The 18571-nt window shown below is 44.3% G+C and overlaps 1 protein-coding gene across 2 annotated transcripts in view; it reads right to left on the bottom strand.

Moving 5' to 3' along the window:
• Positions 1–7035: 7035 nt before the first annotated feature.
• The window catches only part of ENDOD1 (endonuclease domain containing 1), a 37977-nt gene continuing 26441 nt past the window's right edge, over positions 7036–18571 (bottom strand). The window contains exon 2 of one of the 2 annotated variants that reach the window (XM_059708108.1): positions 7036–11226. In XM_059708108.1, the coding sequence (XP_059564091.1) occupies positions 10024–11226 (1203 nt within the window). In that variant the 3' untranslated portion in view covers positions 7036–10023. Of the gene's footprint in view, positions 11246–18571 lie in introns of both variants that reach the window. The other variant, XM_059708109.1, reaches the window with a different exon arrangement.

Below are 18571 nucleotides of genomic sequence, written 5' to 3' on the forward strand. Positions count from 1 at the left end.
AGGTTATGGCTCTACCCCGTCACACACAGAGCAAGGCCCGTGGGGGGGGGGGGGGGGATTGGGTTGCCGCACCCTGTCACACACAGAGCCGCAGGGCGATCAGGAGGTTGGGGAGCTCCCCCCATCAGGCACAGAGCAGGGCTGATCAGAGGGTTGGGGCACCTTCCCCTGTCAGGAACAGAGCAGGGTGGATAGGGAGGTTGTGGACCCGCCCCCTGTCACACACAGAGCCACAGGGCGATCAGGGGGTTTGGGCGCTGCCCCCTGTCATGCTGATCCTGGTGCCGGGAGGCCTCGCAGCTCCGCTGATCCCGGTGCTGGGAGGCATATTACCCTTTTACTATATAGAATAGAGGCCTGGTGCATGGGTGGGGGCTGGCTGGTTTGCCCTGAAGGGTGTCCCGGATCATGGTGGGGGTCCCCACTGGGGTGCCTGGCCAGCCTGGATGAGGTGATGATGGCTGTTTGCAGCTGGTCACACACCCTTCAGGGTGGGGGTCCCCACTGGGGTGCCTGGCCAGTCTGGGTGAGGGGCTGAGGGCTGTTTTCAGGCTGGGACTGAAGCTCCCAACTGCTCCTTTTTTTCTTTTTTCTTTTTTTATTCTGAGCCAGCTTTAGCTCTGAGGCTCCAGCTCTTAGGCCTCTACTCCTGAAAGCAGGTATCTGGTTTGTTTTGGTTCTACAATCGAAACTCTGTATCAACTCCAGGTCTGAGATCCCGGCTAGCTGAAAGCTGGTTTCTGGGGTTTTGTTTAGCTTCTATTTTTGTAACTATGTTTCAAACTGCCAGCTCAGAGGCCTGCAGCGGCAGGCGGGGAACGTTGGAGTCCTCCGTCACTGAAGCAAGCAAGCCTCATGTTAGTTTCAAGCTGCCTGGCTGCCGGCCGCCATCTTGGCTGGCAGTTAATTTGCATATCGCCCTGATTAGCCAATGGGAAGGGTAGCGGTCGTATGCCAATTACCATGTTTCTCTTTTATTAGATAGGATATGGCACCTTATAAACAGCATCATCATATATCGTAAGTCGAGCTGTGACCCTGTAAGGGACCACTGAAGCAGTCTACCTTGAACCCCCTCCGCTGCCTTTCTTATGGCATCTAACACCACCATCACATGGGGCCGGGACCCAGACTGGGTTAATCATCCTATCATAGCTTCCTGGCCTCAGCGATTGGTCCAAGTGGGTTGTACTCAACTAAAGAAGAAAACTTCCTGGGGCTTGTCCTAGCCAGAGCTAACAGAGAAGCTTCCCTCCTGCTCTGGATATGAGGCCGTAAGGGTAAGTCCCCAGAGCTGCCAGTGGCCATGCTCCTTGCTGTATGAAGAACAACCATTGACGCTAGGGGAGAATGACGACAACACAGAGAATGTGACAGAATCCTGTCACCATGTGAGTCCCTGAGATTAATAAGCCCTTGCCAACCTTTTGTGACAGGATCCAGCAAATTTGGGACTAGGCTCGCTTGAAATGGTTTTCTGATGTGTGCAACCAAAGGAATCCTGACAAATACAGGTTGCCATCTTGAAATACCATGGCAGCGGATGAGTTTTAATCAATCTCCAACACCTCCTCATGATATTTGATTCAAAGAGGTTACATAGCTAAGAAGTGAAGTCTTGTGAGAAGAGAAACTTGGCTATGGGAATTTTCAGGGGACGTTAGCCAGGAATGTGCAGAATTCTCCGTGTTGATTTGACACCACAATCTGAGATATTTTCTCAGATTTGAAAGCATGGATGTGGGCTTACAGAAGTTATGCACTCCAGAAAAAAGGATTCACACGAGGACACCTGAGAGGTTAAGGGCGACACCATAGTGATGTTTAATTAATTTACACTGAAAAATAGAAATGATGTATAGACTGAAACATTTCTACTAGTATCTTAATACATTATGTTCTTAAGCTACATGGGAAACCAAACCATAATAGAAAGTTACTTTGTTAAAATTTGCTGTGATAAAGCTTTGTCAAGCAGGTTTGAAATCTATGTGTTCCATGTACTCTCGCCATCGAGATAAACCAACATAGGAAGGCAGCTCAGGATAGAAGAATGGGATTGGAAAAAGAGTTGTTAGGTAAGTTGAGGTTTAATGGCATTGAGCTAAAAATAATCTGATACAGTCATTTTACAGGACAAGTGATGTAGCCTTTAGAATGGAAATATTCATAGTTCAAGTTGCTGAACCTTCCTCTCTCCTGGGTGGGACTCGTATGGGCGTGGTCAGTGTCTCACTGATTTTTCTTCCTCTGCCATGCTACTACGACTGATTACTCACCTCCTTTTCTGCTTGGAACATGTTTTCTATATAAATCTTAATGCTCTCAATGGGATTAGGAGGTTGTGTGATCAGGAGCGCAAGTTGTATGCAGTGATGTCACACTGGCAGCTTGAAATCAGCCGTGGTGGGAATATTTATACTAGAGAAATTGGCAAACACCACAAATCTGGGTTTAATTACTCTCCCCTCCCAACCTCCCGCCAAAAACTGGTTGTTCAGTAACTAGCACACCACTGGTTATGAGGGCCCCAGGCCCGACAGCCTTGTTACTTCTTCCAGGTGTGTGTTTGTGCTTTGATCCATTACAGGCTGATGTATGGACACGGAGAGAGCAATGTTTGGTGTTATTTCTTAAAGGGCACCTCGCTTTCTCTCCAGCCCTCACATTAAAGGGCTCGCCTGGCCAAGGCTCGGGCCCTATGGGAAGCTGGTCTAGTGCAGACACCCCTGGCCCTCAGCACAGTGCTTCCCACCATGCCTCTCACCTATCAAAGCTGCTATGTGTCCTAGCTCCCCGGAAGGATTTGGTAAGACCATTCATTCTAAGTTAGTATTGACGCAATGTGTAACTCGCCTCAGACTATTTGCATTTTCATAGGAAACAGACAGTTTAAGCAAAGAGAGCCAAAGGGTAGGAGTTCTAGCAACACTGCAGACTTCTGGGGAGTTATTTGGGAGCGAGGAGCATTCAGATATTTCCTCAATGTTCTCAGGTTCCCTAAGGGTAACCCCGCCAATTAATTTTGCAAGTCTGGGAAGGAGTGCTGCTAATAATGATAATGATGATGATGATGGTTCACTGTCCGTCCTGATAGTATCCCAGAGGATGTCTCTGACTTGATAACCTTGCTACTCAATGATATAAAAGTACTTGTCCAAAAGCAAAGCTGTATTAACCTGCAATTTGGCAAGATGCTAAAAACAGTCCTGTTTTGCCAATATGCCAATGATGACATCCAGAAAAGGTGCAGTAACTCAAAGGAAGTAATCTCAGGCCTTCTGTGTTCCAGATGCACCCTCTCCCTTTGACCAGCCTGCTCATTCCTCACCTCTGGAACATCCATTGCCCCAGAAGTCTACTTCTAGAAGCAGTGAATGGGATACACCTGGATTTGTCTAATCAATAAATATCTTGAGGGAACCACACACTTGAGAGAACATAATCCCAGGAGCTGCTGCCTGGTGTTCTTGGAGAAGGATGACTCGGTGGCAGGTATGGGCTGGCCTTCAGAGGTCTGGGGAGTGTCTGCCAGTGCTGAGACTCCCCTGTGACTTTACACTTTTGGGCACCTGCTTCTTATTCAGTTCTTATTCTTTTATGATTCATCTGGTGTCTTCTTTTCAATGCCTAATATTTTAGGGATTCAGCTGACTCCTGCAGGAGGGAAACAAATGGGCATGAGGTGTGTGCAGAGCAGTCTACTGAAAATGGGATTTATTGAGTTTTAAGAAAATAGGACTTGGGTGTGCTCTCCCTCTGGGGAGAACACACACATTTCCTTCCCTCTCTTCTTCCCACAAGCGTGCATCTCCTTAACTCTAAGGGTCCCCACGAGACGTGCAACCAGGGGAGCAATGGGCAGCAGCAGCTCATTCCGGGCTACCCCCTGGACCTGTCTCCAAAGCACCCTTTCCTCTGACTTCCCAATGAGCTAAAGCAGCCCCACTTTGGCTCATTTCTTTCCTAGAACATTTTTAAAAATATTTTTATTGATTTCAGAGAGGAAGGGAGGAGAGATAGAAACATCAATGATGAGAATCACCGAATGGCCACCTCCCGCATGCCCCCCATTGGGAATTGAGCCCGAAACCCAAGCACGTGCCCTTACTGGAATCGAACCTGGGACCCTTCAGTCTGCAGGCCGACGCTCTATCCACTGAGCCAAACCAGCTAGGGCTTTCCTATAACAGTTTTAAAGAGACAAAGCAGACTAGCCTAGGCTCCCCTGTTGCTTCTTCTATACTAAGCCCTTTCTTGTTTCACAGTCCCCAGCTTTAAATGTTTTGTTTGCTTGCACAGTCCCCAGCTTTAAATGTTTTGTTTGCTTGCTTGCTTGTGTGTTTACTGATTTTAGAGAGAAAGGAAGGGAGAGGAAGACTGAAACATGGATGAGAGAGAAACATCAATAGGCTACATCCTGCATGCCCCTGTCTGGGAACTGACACCCCAAGCTGGGTATGTGCCCTGACTGGGAATAGAACTGGCAACCTCTCGGTGCATGGGTCAACTCTCAACCATTGAGCCATATCAGCCAGGCCAGCACGACTCTTAATGTTTGAACCAGGGTGATCCATTAAGTGAGTCAAGTCAGGACACATAAAATAGGTAGACCCCTTATTATTTCTTAATCATCATCAAAATCATCTTTCAGTTCATCTGATTAGTATGGGTTCTTCATTGTAAAAATAACCCCTTATTTTTAAAAAATTATTATGCAGTCTTCAGGACAGCAGGCAGTTTTACATTATACTCACATCTGCAAAGGCAAAATGTGTTGTCAGCATCTGCTTTGGATGTAGGCATTACAGATCGGATGAGCTCATCCACAGATGGCACCGAGGACAGCAGGCAGGGCCTCTTGGAGGCTGAACCTAGTGAGCCTGTGGTAGGTGGCTCATCAGTCTAGTACAGGCCCTAGGGGTCAACCATGGGTTCCAACAATTCTACCTTGTCAATACCCAGGGTCAACTCGTCTTTGGACACTAATTCGTAATGCCTTAATTCATTAAAGGCTGGAGGATAAAGAAAAATGACGATTTACAGTAGGGCGCATAATTCTTTTCAGCAGCTAAATTGTAAATACTCTGTCTAGTTCACTCTTTCCAAGTAATAGGCTTGTTAGGAAGCTGAATCTGTTGTAAGGCTGTGAACTCGGCAAGGAAGAAGCCTGGAGGGGAAAAGCGCTCTATTTGAGAGACCGGAAATGCTCATGCCTTCCTTCCTGCATGGTGCTGGAAACAGGTTGAGGTCCTGTTCCCACAGCCTCATTTTTCTAGAGTCTAGGGCCAAACCCTCACCTATTTCTTCAGTACGTTGACACCACTGATGAGGCGCTAGATTCCTTCATTTTCATTCATGACCTCAACTCCCAGACTGTACCTTAACCTTGAACCTTCCCAGCTCTAATCTAGAAACATCCTGCGATCCAAGGACGGCCAATTTCATCCAAGATGTGTGGATATTATTACCAACAACAGCTACAGCAACAATAATTAACATTCACTGAGCACTTACCATGTAACAAGCATGGCACGACATGCTTTATCTTCATTAACTTATTGAATTCTTATAACCCTCTGAAGTAGGTGCTAATAATTAGCCCCATTTTACAGATGGAGAAACAAAGGCTTTGGGTGGTAACTTGCCCAAGTTAGTAAGTTGCCCACGTCGCCACACAGTAACAGGCAAAGCCAGGATTCAGGCCTAAGTGCTTTTGACTCCAAAGCCTGGGTCTTGAGCATTAGGCGATACTGCCTCCAGGAGAAAGGTCCAGGAGCCCACCTCCTGAGAGCATCTCACTGCGGACTCAACACAAAAAACAATGACAAGTGGTTGTCAGCACTCTGTTGAAATTTAAGCTTAAAACTACAGTTGACCTAAGCAGTTGAGAAGCCATATATAACTTTTGACTCCCCCAAAACTTAAGTTGTCCCTTGGTATCCGGAGGAGATTGGTCCCAAAATTCCCTGCGAATACTAAAATCCGTGGAGGTTCAAGTCCCCTATATAAAACGGTGTAGACCAGGGGTGGGCAAACTTTTTGACTCGAGGGCCACAATGGGCTCTTAAACTGGACCGGAGGGCCGGAACAAAAGCATGGATGGAGTGTTTGTGTGAACTAATATAAATTCAAAGTAAACATCATTACATAAAAGGGTACGGTCTTTTTTTTTTTAGTTTTATTCATTTCAAATGGGCCGGATCCGGCCCGCGGGCCGTAGTTTGCCCACGGCGGGTGTAGACAATGCATACATTCAGCCCTCCACATCCTCAGGTTCCTGACTGCAGACCATACACAATACAGGTATTTATTGAAAAAAAAAGTTTTGTTCAAGGATCAACTGTAATTGGTTTGGACGTAATTGTTAGAAATCAAGCCATTATGGGGGGGGGGGGGGGGGGGATGAGGGATATCTACAAAAAGAGATAATGTGAAACCTGAGAACCCATTTGTGACAGTCAAGGAGCCCACACTCTATTGCTCATTGTGTAACGAGCTTGAGGGAAATGCTGAATGGGACAGAGTCACACATAAGACCCTGCCCTCACTGGAAAGGCAGCCAAGAACTACTGCCACCTCCCCCCAGAACGGGGCCCTACCAAAGGCCACAGAGAAGACAGCACCCCCTGCAGAGACTATTTCTGACGCTGTGGGAGTGTCCTAATGAATAAACAAATAATTGAGTGTTTCTATCATGTCCCTTGTGATTCAGATCAGTGAAGCTATATGCCTTCGGTGCTTATTTATGAAGGACGAATCACAAACACTTCATATCCCAAATAGCTTTCAGAAAAACAACACTGAAACGCAGTTCTAAGCCTATTTCACTGATCTAACCTTCTCTCTGTTTCCCCACGTAGAATTCAAAATTAGGGCGGGGGAGGGGGAAGGTGGGGAGGGCACAAAGCCAATGTAAGTGGAAACTGCTTGAGTGGATCAAGAAATGGAAAAAAATAAAAATCGCAGATAATCCCCAAACCTCATTTCAACCATTAGAATTCTCCCCCTTCAGACATTTCACACAATGGCCAATGAGTTGTCAACAATTACTTTATTGAGCATTGCAAGGTGCACAGCATTGTACATAGCTTGAAAATGTCAAATTGGCTTTTGTCACACCCTCTCTAAAGGCGGCACGGATTTCCATGGTTCTGTGGTCTTTCCTCCCGCGCCCCAGGGACCGGCTGCTAGTACCTTTGCTGTAGCACTTACCATGCAGTTGTACCAGGTGGTCTCCCTACTAGATTTTTTAACTCCTCAAAGATGTGATCCATGTAGTGTTTATCTCTGCAACCTTGATGTTCAAATACAGATTGGATAGATGAATGAATGACTGAATGAATGACCAGCGCTTCGCTCTAATTCCTCCTCCAAACTCCCTGGTCTGCATCTAAGTGGAAGTGTTAATGCCGAGTGAGAAGCCAACATTCAAGGCACAATGGAAAAGGAGTGTCCACAAGTGTGGCTAGTCCACACGCTAGAAAATCAGCTCCCTCAGAATAAACAGGTGGCTGACTTCCCCAAGGGCCTGAGAACGTAACAGAGCCACGGAAAAATCTCCAAGCCAGAGATGGGGTTTATCAACCCAAACTCCCACCTCAAAACCCAAAGTAGCTGGTTGGGAGCAGACCAGCAGTCCAGCCACTTGCTGGGTCCCTGTGCCCGTGAGCCAGAGGCACAGTCATTGCTAGTGTTCCAGGGCAGAGTCTCAGCCACCCAAACGTAAGAATATTTTTGCTTTATTATCCCTTCACAAATTTCAAAAGAAGCCATGCAAGAATAAATAAATAAGACATTAAACAAGCCATGAAACAGAAGACACTTCCAAATGGCCCCCAAGAAACAGTGTGGATGCCCTGCTCCTTGCATGGTGCCAAGGGGCTCAAGCTGCCATGGATGCCCTCTTGGGCCTTTCAGTTTGCAAATATGTACAATGAAGGAACACAGAGCCTGTGGGAGGCGGTAAGCATGATGCTGTGCATGGCTGGCCAATAGTGTCACCACATAGGCATGTCCAACTGATTAGTCTGTTTGATGGATGATGGAGAAAACTCTGCCATAGTCCAGGGAGGCAGATGAATAGTACCACACACACCACATATCTGACATCCCAGCTGTGAGGGGACGTGTGCAAAAGATCGTGGTTCCTGATACGCCATCAGGCAGCCGTGAAACTGAAGGCAAGCCTGTTTGTTACCTCCCTGTGCCTCAGGCTCCTTGTCAAATGAAGGTTTGGCCAGACTATCTTTCTGGTCACGTCTAAGATTCTCTTTCTTTCATCCGGGAGGATTCTTGACCCCTTAGTAGCCTCACCCTTCCCTGTACCTTCACACTGCTGAGATGAAGAGCAGCACAATCACGGGTGTTAATGCTCACAAACAGAAGTGTTGGTGAAATACTGCTTAAGAGTCTTAAATTGAGTTCATAGCTCCCTATCATGGACCAGTCCGGGGTCATACTCCCCAATCTTGCATCACAAATTGATCAGGATGCCAGCTGGCTAGCTGCTCTTCTACTTTGGGTCGAATTCAATGATTTTCCTGCAAAATGTAACTCACTACACTCACGTTTCTCATCCACCAACCCGATACAAATAGTTGCCCCATCCTTTCCTCCTTGTTGTCTTTCTGGACCCCAGGTTTCTGCATCCGACTTTCAGATGAATGGTGGCCTGTGCCCCCAAGACCAGTATTTTACACTTGACTTTTTTTTTTTTTATTTACCTCACAGCAACTCTTTAGAACACTTAGAAAAATACGGACCATTCATTCTCAGCTGTGAAAGGCAGAGCAAAGTTTGGGAGATTCTGCTTCCTCTTCTTACCGTTTTCAGTGCAATATTTAAAATGACAAGTGTTTGATCAAAACACTGGGGATTAGCTCTCAGATCCATTTGCATTAATGGGAGAGTGATGTTTTTCTAGCCTCAAACACACTATAAAAATAATTGTCTAAGAGAGAATTCTTAATCAAGTTTATACATACGTAAACTTTCCAGACGGCTAGAATAGTTTTTGTTCGGTAGCTCTTTTCTATACATTTATACCAAAACAATCATTTAAGGACAGAAGTCAATGTGTTTTAACTGTGTTGGGTATTTGCTTGATGTATAAGAAAGACTGATCTAGCATGTTGCAGAATTTGAATTTCCATAGTAGCTTAACATGTAGGTCTTTGAGCTCAATCTTGTCAGCCAGATATTGAATATATTTCAAATTAGTCCAAGCTTGGCTAGGGATGTCCTGGGACCTACAGCACTTACTCAGAGCTGGGCTCTGACCCTGGTGCCCTCTTCTTTATACCCAAGAAGACTGTCCTAAACTATTCAAGGGGCAAATCACCTTTGCCCTTGCATTCAAAGTTTGTTATGCCCCTTTTGGCATAAAATGTTTATCGTTACATAAAAGATAAATTCAGCAAAATTTAACTCTGGAGAAAAAAAAAATCTTAAAGGTCCTGGGAAGCCACAGAAAGCTAAGGGATATAGCAGACTCTATACCCTAGGAAAGCTATTTCACCAGGGAAGCATGTCCGCACCTCACCAAGGTCGGCTGAGTTGAGGAGAAATAGAAGCGAAAGACACATTGGCCAAGAATATTTATACTAGTTTTGCCTTGAGTCTCAGAGAGTAATAGGAGGAACAAGACTTCTTTCTCATCGTCTCAGAAACCCTTGGGTTTAAAGTTGTCCTCTTTCTAATTTTCCCCTCTTGTAGAATTTTAATGAACACCAGAATGTCTCAGCTGGTCATCTGTATCAGAGTAAATAAAGGTTATGGTTTAGAAGTTTGCTCATTTCATATCAGATGACCTACACGTAGTCCTACCCTGAACATTTCTCTAGGGTCAAGTCTAAAGTGCACCATCTTCCTTTGCAAAAGCATACAGACATCTCCATGAAAGGCCAAAATTAATGATAGTTGAGAATGAACAAAGACCCGTTGTACAAAATATTCCAGCCTTCTCTATTAAAAAAAAAAAATCAAATTTACTGTGACTGGCCACTATTCGTTTTTTGAGTTCTATAACTCCCCAGAATTTTCAAAAGTAACCTTGTAGCCAATTCGCTTGAAAACGCTAAAGACAACCTGAAATAGGCCACCCATGGTGCCAAAAGCAGTGTCAAAGAGCAGAGAGATGGCGCCACCGAGGCCCACTGCAATGTCCTTGCACACAATGGGAATGGCGCCCATGGTGTACACAGGGAAAGTGGCCACATCCACGAGGACGCGGACAGGGATGCCCAGAATGCGGCAAACCACCTTCAGCAGACAACAAAGGATCCGGAGAATGGCCCTGATGATTTTGACGATGACTTTGAATACCTTCCAGGGAATGCTTGCCAACTCTTCCCCAATGGCCAAGAAGTACGAGACAGCGGCTGAACCCAGGTGGTAAAGGCAACTTTCTACGCCATTAATCACCTGCTTGGCGACATACCACAGGACATACACAGTGTTCTTCAGGATGCCTACCACCAGGTGGCAAATTAATTGGGAAAGCTTGATGAACGGGGTAGCGATGAAGCCCACGAGGCTCCCCAGGAAGCTACTCCTTTCCTCGGGGGCCTCTGGAGGCTGCAGAGCAGACCTCTTGCTCCTGGTGCTGGGGAGGGCACTAGTGCTTTCTTTAGATTGCACCATCCGCTCTTCATCCTGGACTTGGTTAACCATTTCCAGGATTTTTTTCATTTTCTCCGTGTCCTGTTCTGTTTCACCACAGTTGTTCTGGAACAACTGAGGGTTAGCCGGCAGCAGTTTCTCCAGTTCTTTCACCATCACATCCTCTATGACATCACCGTCCGTGGTGTGCTTGACAAAGCCCATGGCCCAGCCTCCTCCGGGGACAGCGCAGCAGGCCGCCAGCCAAACAAACTTAGGGATGGTCACCTTGTCTTTGACTTTGACGTCTGAGGGCACGGCGCCTGTGATGATGTATAGGTCGTTGCCACCTCCACACTGTGGGGTCAGGGCCCGGTCCATGAGGCTGTTCAGATTCATGTACCACCGTTCCTGGAAGGTCTGGGTCATCGGAGCCGCATTTGTGAGAGCGAATGTGGCCATGTGCAAGTCACTGCTGAGGGAGAACGGGTACAGCTGTCCTCTCTGATAATCAGAATCCAGGTAATCCGTAGTCAAGGCTTGCTTGCTTCCAAGACTGTCCACCGTGGTGATGGCGTCAGCCTCATTGGTCACCTCCTCAAGGTTGCTGTTGGGGTCATCGATCTGAAAGAGGAGAGGGGGTGTTCAGATGCATCCGTGGTCTTGAATCATTCTGCCAAGACCCTAACACAGGGGTGGGGAACCTTTTTTCTGCCAAGGGCCATTTGGATATTTGTAACATCATTATTGGGCCAGACAAAATGATCAACTTAAATATTAGCCTGCCATATTTGGCCAAACATTTAATTAGCTCACCCCTAATGCCTTGGCAGGGCCAGACCAAATGATTTCACGGGCCTTATACAGTCCAAGGATGGACGTTTCCCCACCCCTGCAAGTCTAACAGAAGTCCCTATTGCACTTCCTACACTTGCGTTTGGAAGGGCTTGGCTTCTGGTGCATGTACACTTCATTCATTCTAACATCCCCCAATGCTGATCATCTTTCAAACACGGTTTCCTATATTACTCTGTGTATCCTCCACTCCTGCTCTGCAGTAATACCCTATCTCTCTCTCTCTTACACACACACACACACACACACACACACACACACACACCATCATGTCATGCTTTTTTAATCTGCTGTGGTTTGATGAATTTCATAGCTCTTTTCTGGAATATTTTTCCATGAGATTCAACTTGATTGTGAAAATGAAAGCAAGGGGAAAGTAGATCTTAATCAGCCCATAAAAATCAGAACTGCGATTCAGATAATCAGTCACCAATGTTGTCTGCAATGTAATGAACACATCCTTAATGAATGTTTATATACTTTGGGATATATGAAAAAAATCAACTTCAATCACAGCATCTAAATCAAATGAGGGAAAATATATCGCTTATCATCAGTTATTAGATATTTAGGCTAAACTAAAATTATAATTTGACCAACTGCTGTTTGAACTTAATCTCCCCATGACATTTATTGTTATTAACAATTACTTTTCAGTCTAGGTCAATCTAGATATGTACCAATAATCCTACTTTTGCCCCGCACTGTGTGTGTGTGTGTGTGTGTGTGTGTGTAATCTTGGTTTTGTTTTTCTTTTTAAATTCAGTGTATAATATATACTTTCACTTTACCAATCTGCAAGGGCAAAAGGAAAGAGCTCAGGACTGACCCATGATTCTGTTTTTACCTCTCAAACTGGATTGTCAATTCCTTGATATCAGGGACCCTGTATATTCCCCACTGGACCCAACCAAGGACTGACACACATTAGAATCTCAAGGTACTAATCCTTCTCTATGCCCTGAGATAGTCATCATGGCAGACAGGCATAATAGGAAGTAGAACCAACACACATTTTCAAAAAACAAAGAAAGTTAAGTAAACATTGTTATATCAGAGAAATATCTCAAAGCCATTCAAAAGCATCTGTAATTATGATGAATTTGTAATGATGGGGAAATATATGCTATAATGTTGAAAGAAAAAGAGAATATAAAATTTAGTAAATACAAATTTTTAAGTTTAAAAATAGGCAAGAAATACTGGAAGGAAACACAAGAAAATGTCCACAATGGTTGTTTGATTCCTGGGGATGCTAGTGATTTTTCCTCCTCTACTTTCTTGTTTTTCTCCCTATACCTCTCCTACTGACATCAATCCACAAATTATTTATAGTGTTACTTTCAAAAGGAAGCAAACAAGATACGAATTAAAATAAGTAAATTCTTGCCCAGACAGTGTGGCTCAGTGGTTGAGCAATGACCTATGAACCCGGAGGTAACAGTTCTATTCCCGGTCAGAGCACATGCCCAGAGTTTCAGGCTTGATCCTGGATGGGGGCATGCAGAAGACAGCCGATAATTCTCTCTCATCATTGATGTTTCTTTCTCTCTCTCTTCCTTTCCCTTCCTCTACAATATCAATTAAAAAATATTTATTTTTTAAATAAGTAAATTCTTAATAACTGATTTCCTAGAGTCAGTGCTACTAAACCCATCACTACCCCAAGGGGATCAAGGCCACGTGAATTGTCTCGTACCTCTTGTCGGGAGGAAAACCAATAATGCGTTTCTTCAGTTCTGCAATGGCAAATGTGGGCATATTCATGGGAGTATGGTTAAGGTTAGCAAGGGCAATGGATGAGCAAACTGATGTGAAGGCAGCAATATTTACTGATGTCTAACGGATTACTCCACAGCCTCAGCCTTCAAAGCTGTTCCAGTCTTCCCCCAGTCCTAGAATCAGCAATGTTCTCCACTCCTACCAGATCCCCAGAGGACAGTGATAAATAGCTCAGTGGTTTGTAAAGCTTCTGCTGCTGCTCTCCTATGGCTGAAAGATATACCACATGGACATATCAGCCTCATTCCTAAATCATGAAATCAAGATATGGCAGAGCCAAGATTGTGGAGTCTTGGGTGTAAGGTCAGGGATTTCCAGATGCATGTGTTTCCATGGTTACTAGGCATTCTGTCTGCATGTAGCCTACAACTTCTTGATCCTCTCAAGGGAAAGTCTGGAGCTGGTTTTTTAATTGCTCCTGTGACAGAGCAGAGGCAGCATGCAGGTGTGTTGTTAGCCCGAGGGCCATCCGGGGATGAAACAGTGCCTACAGGGGTGGATGGCAGGCCTGGAACATGCGCAGAGAAGAGAGACTCTTGGATGAGAAAGGAGAGGGAGCTAGAGAGAGAGAGACAAAAGGGGAGGGATAAAAGATAGGGGGAAGATAAGGAGGAAGGAAGGGAGGGAAGGAGGTAGGGAGGGAGAGAGGGAGGGGGGAGGGAGGGAGGGAGGGAGAGGGAGACAACACAATATCTTCTTTTAGGCCGAAACCAGGACTGTGGGTTTTGACTTGTTCCCAAATTTTAGAACATGGCCTTCCAATTGCCAAGGTCAAAGGAGATTTAGCTGGTTGCTTCTGCATCCTCTCAGGCCACTTGGGTTCATGGGGCTTCAAATTTCTGCTATAGTTGTGCACCTGGCAACCAGGTTAAGCCTTTTCTACTCTGACTTCACAGGTACAAAGGAAATGGGCCAGGAGGCACCAAGGTAGCTGAGAAGGCCCGGGCTTAATTAATGCTACAATGGGCTCTGTGCACCTCCCTGCCCTGGGCCCCCCTAGGCAAAGGGGTAACTAAACTAGAAGCTGTGCATGTGAGTGCAGAAGAGAGCACATCTTCCCGCCCCTTTCCTTGCCTTTGCAGATCCCCATCTCAGTTCTATGGCTTGATGACAAGACACAATATAATGTTTGAAATCAAGGTAGAAGGCCTGTATACTATACCTATATGGTGATGGGGTGTGAGGGTCAGAGACTAATATGGTTTAAACTACTAAATAATTGTTTTCAACATAGCACTATATGAAAGGCATTTTTAAAAATATACTTTTATTGATTTCAGAGAGGAAAGGAGAAGGAGAGAGAGAAACATCAATGATGAGAATCATTGATCGGCTGCCTCCTGCACACTGCCTTCTGAGGATTGAGGCCAAAATCCCGGCATGTGTCCTGAGCGGGAATGGAACCTTGACCTCCTAGTTCATAGGTTGATGCTCAAACAGTGAGCCACACTGGCCTGACTGGAAGGTATTTTTACCTTATTTTATGGATGGGGAAACTAAAACACAGGAAGATGATGTAACTTTTCAGTCACCCAATAATTAGCAGGAACAGGATTTGAGCTGAGATCAGTCTTTTTATACCTAAAGCATATATCCTTTATTACTGAGCCATACTTTCCCCACCTTCATGGACTGTTATACCAGTTTTCTGTCACCGAGTAGGAAAAAATGCTGACTGTCTGCAATCTACTTTTCTCTCTGTGCCGTGGAATAACTGAAGGTCCTCAAGGTTGCAGGGAAAGAAGCTGATATCTGAGCCCCCAGAGCTGCAGCCCCGGCTGAAGAGAGAATGGCAAGGAAGGGAAAAGGGCACACCTCCAGGCTGGCTTTCATGCCACCCTGTTGCCTTTGCCCGGGTCACATGGCAGCTGAGCCATTAGCTTCAGAGTCTAGTGTGGCAGCACAGGCAGAGGGCAGCTGGCCGGAGCAGTTTCCAGACTCCTATTACCCTTAGAAACCGGTCAGCAGTCTGGCCCACAGTGTTGCTATCAGCTCCTCGCTTGGCTACTCCTTTTTCCCCCCCTCTACACCAGTAGGGGTAGCAGAGAACAGCAAACACAGCAAAACTTTCTGGAGAAAAACTGTAAAATCAGTCCGCTCACCATAACCTCCTCTGCTCCCACTGCGCAGAAAGGATTTCAACAGTTAGGAAAGGGACTCTGTACAGCAAGCATGTCAAACCCGCGGCCCACAACGAATGTTTTTGCGGCCCAGCCAATATAACGGTATGCAAGAAACATTTTAATAAAAATTTTGTAACTTAATTTTTACAATATCCTGTTACACATAATTATTAATAACAAACTACAACGCTCACTAATGACTGATTACTATAACCATGTTGCATTCATTTCCCTAATGGTATTCGCCTTATGTGCAGGCGCACCATTTCCCTCCACTAATACTAGCAGCGAATGTTTTAGCAGCTGATGGCCACGTCATTAGTCTTGGACTGACTTGTTGGGTGTGTGCAAGCGAAATATCTCACTTTTGGAGAACAAGAAAAATAGGTTTATTTGCGTTACGCTTATTAATTTGTGCAGTTATTCAGTGTCTGGTAAGTTAACGTTCAAGAAAAAATATTAATTTTTATTAAAATGTTTTATTATTTTATGTTAACGATTACTCATTTATTTCAGCCCTTTGTATTCAGCATGTCTCTATTGAAATAAACCTACGTTTCTATGAAAATTGAAGCTTTTCTTTTTTTGCGGCCCACATTAGCTTAAACCTTGTTTATTTGGCCCGTGTTAGCCTTTGAGTTTGACATGCTTGGGCTACAGGCACTGTCATCTGGATAAACTGAAAGGCTTAACTGAATCTGGACTATGTTCCTTAAGACTTTCTATTTTCAATGAACAAAGACTTGTTGGTGTTGCCTCCTATATGGAGGGTTCACTGGAAGGATAAAATTACATAGAAACCAAGAGAAGTTGAACCAACAGGCTCCCAAAGATCCAGAACTGCGGAATCTTTGCCAGGCAGCTCTAGGGAATTTTGGCAGCAAGAGTCTGTAGCTGAGACTAATTCGGTGTTAATGATTACCATCATTCAGCCACACTTGACCTGTCAGACTTTTTCTATCTCTCCCTCCTGGCTTCTTCATCTACTTCTTTCTGCAAAGCTCTTTTCTACACTGTGGCCCCTGTGAACTTATGGTCTCTGTTCAATCATCACTTCAGTTTGCACATGGATTATCATGGCCTCCCTGGCCACTGATTCTATCATTTACCTTTAATCTTAGCTACTTCTGTTACTTAGTAAGTCCCTACTTCAAATGCTCAAGAGACAGAATCTGAGTTATCCAGCTCAACTTTTCATATCAGGCCATGACAAGACAAGCCTATAGAATGCCATCCTTGAATTAAATGCTCACCCCTGCCCAATCAGCTGTGGCTGGGTGCTGGAGAAGAAGTCCATGGAAGTGTCAGGCATTCTAGGTTTGGCTTATCTAGTCATAACTTTAGTTTAACACACTAATATAGATAAATGAGTGTGAATAATACTAAACAAAGTTAAAACAAGAAATAAAAAAATAGCCGAAACCGGTTTGGCTCAGTGGATGGAGCGTCGGCCTGCGGACCCAAGGGACCCGGGTTCGGTTCTGGTCAAGGGCATGTACCTGGGTTGCGGGCACATCCCCAGATGTGCAGGAGGCAGCTGATCGATGTTTCTCTCTCATCGATGTTTCTAACTCTCTATCTCTCTCCCTTCCTCTCTGTAAAAAATCAATAAAATATATTTTAAAAAAAAAAAGAAATAAAAAAATAGATAAATGTCCCAAGGTTTATCTAATCCAGAATTAATCTCTGACAAAAATAACAAAGGGTGTCTTATAAGATGACATATTGACCTTTCAAAAACCCTTTATTCTCTCCTTTGAGGATCTAATTAGCTACACCTCAAACCTTTGCGTTTTACATCCTTTCTCATATTTTATATCTCATTAACTCTCCATGTTGTATTCTAGGTGAGTTCCTCTGATATATCTTCCAATTCACTAGGTCTCTCTTTAGCTACATCTAGTCTACTTGTTTGTTGAGGTGTCTTTCTTTTTGCATCTTAATGACTGTTTTTCTTTTCTAACATTTCTATTTAGTTCTATTTCAAATTTTCCTTGATTATTTTCTCTTGTAAAATTCTTTTTTATCTGTCAATAATTTGGACATACGTATCTTAAATTCACAGTTCGATTCCTGGTCAGGACACATGCCCAGGTTGTGAGCTCCATCCCCAGTGTGGGGCATGCAGGAGGTAGCCAATCGGTGATTCTCTCTCATCATTGATGTTTCTATCTCTCTCTCCCTCTCCCTCTCTGAAATCAATTTTTTAAAATTAAAATAAAAAAGCATATTCTCAGGTGAAGATCTTTTAAAAATTAGATATTACATTACAAAGTCACTTCACCATATCATTTGTAAACATACTAATTCCCAGGGCGTAACTGACCTCCACTGAGAGAAATGCCCCTCATGATTCCTACTTCTTGTCTTAAAACCAGTTTTTAACCTATGACGAGACTTTCTTCAGATCCCAAGATGACTAATGTTTTATTACCATTTGTTAAAAAATCATCTGAAAATCTAAAAAAAAAAAAAAAATCACTATACCAGCTTCCCATCACCACCATGCTTATTTATTCCACAACCAAGAGCGTCTTGGTAGGCTCTCACTTTCTGAAGGAATGATAAAGTGTGTGTGTAACAAAATACTTAATGCACGTATGGGAAACTGTATGAAAAGTGGTACATGTATGTGATTTTTAAAATCTAAAATATTATTTGCTACAGTGTCATGTAAAGGGCATATGTATTTTCCATGCTGTCTGCAGACATAGTTTAATGATCTGGTTATTGCAATTACAGTAAATTACTGACAACACCACTTCCGAAAGACAAAAAATGCACCTATGATATAAGAGGTAATTTCAGACTACGGTTTCTGGGCTACACTTGCCCTTCTGTGTGCACCACTAATCTTATTCTTTGGTTTCCCAGCAGAATCTCTGAAGTAGGGGTAGGTACAAAGATCTCACTGTGTAACCCTCCTCCCTGCTGACCTAGTCCCCCTGGGCTGCCAGGGTAATTTGATATTGTTCCTGTGTTTCATGGAAACTTTTTCTTCCTAATCACAACATGTTAAGTAGGTTTTAGAAGAATGAGCTCCCCCCTCCACCAGCATCCTGCCCCATAAATAATCTTATAATAAATTCCTTTTAAATTTAGTACCAAGAAAAAATAGTTTCTCCCAACGACTTGGTCTGTTTCCTTCCACCAGACATTAAAAGCTATTTAAACCCATGGGATTTCTCTTTTGCTTTGGAATTAAATAA

The sequence above is a fragment of the Myotis daubentonii genome, chromosome 9 (assembly GCF_963259705.1).
Source record: "Myotis daubentonii chromosome 9, mMyoDau2.1, whole genome shotgun sequence".
In the NCBI taxonomy this organism is placed as follows: Eukaryota; Metazoa; Chordata; class Mammalia; order Chiroptera; family Vespertilionidae; genus Myotis; species Myotis daubentonii.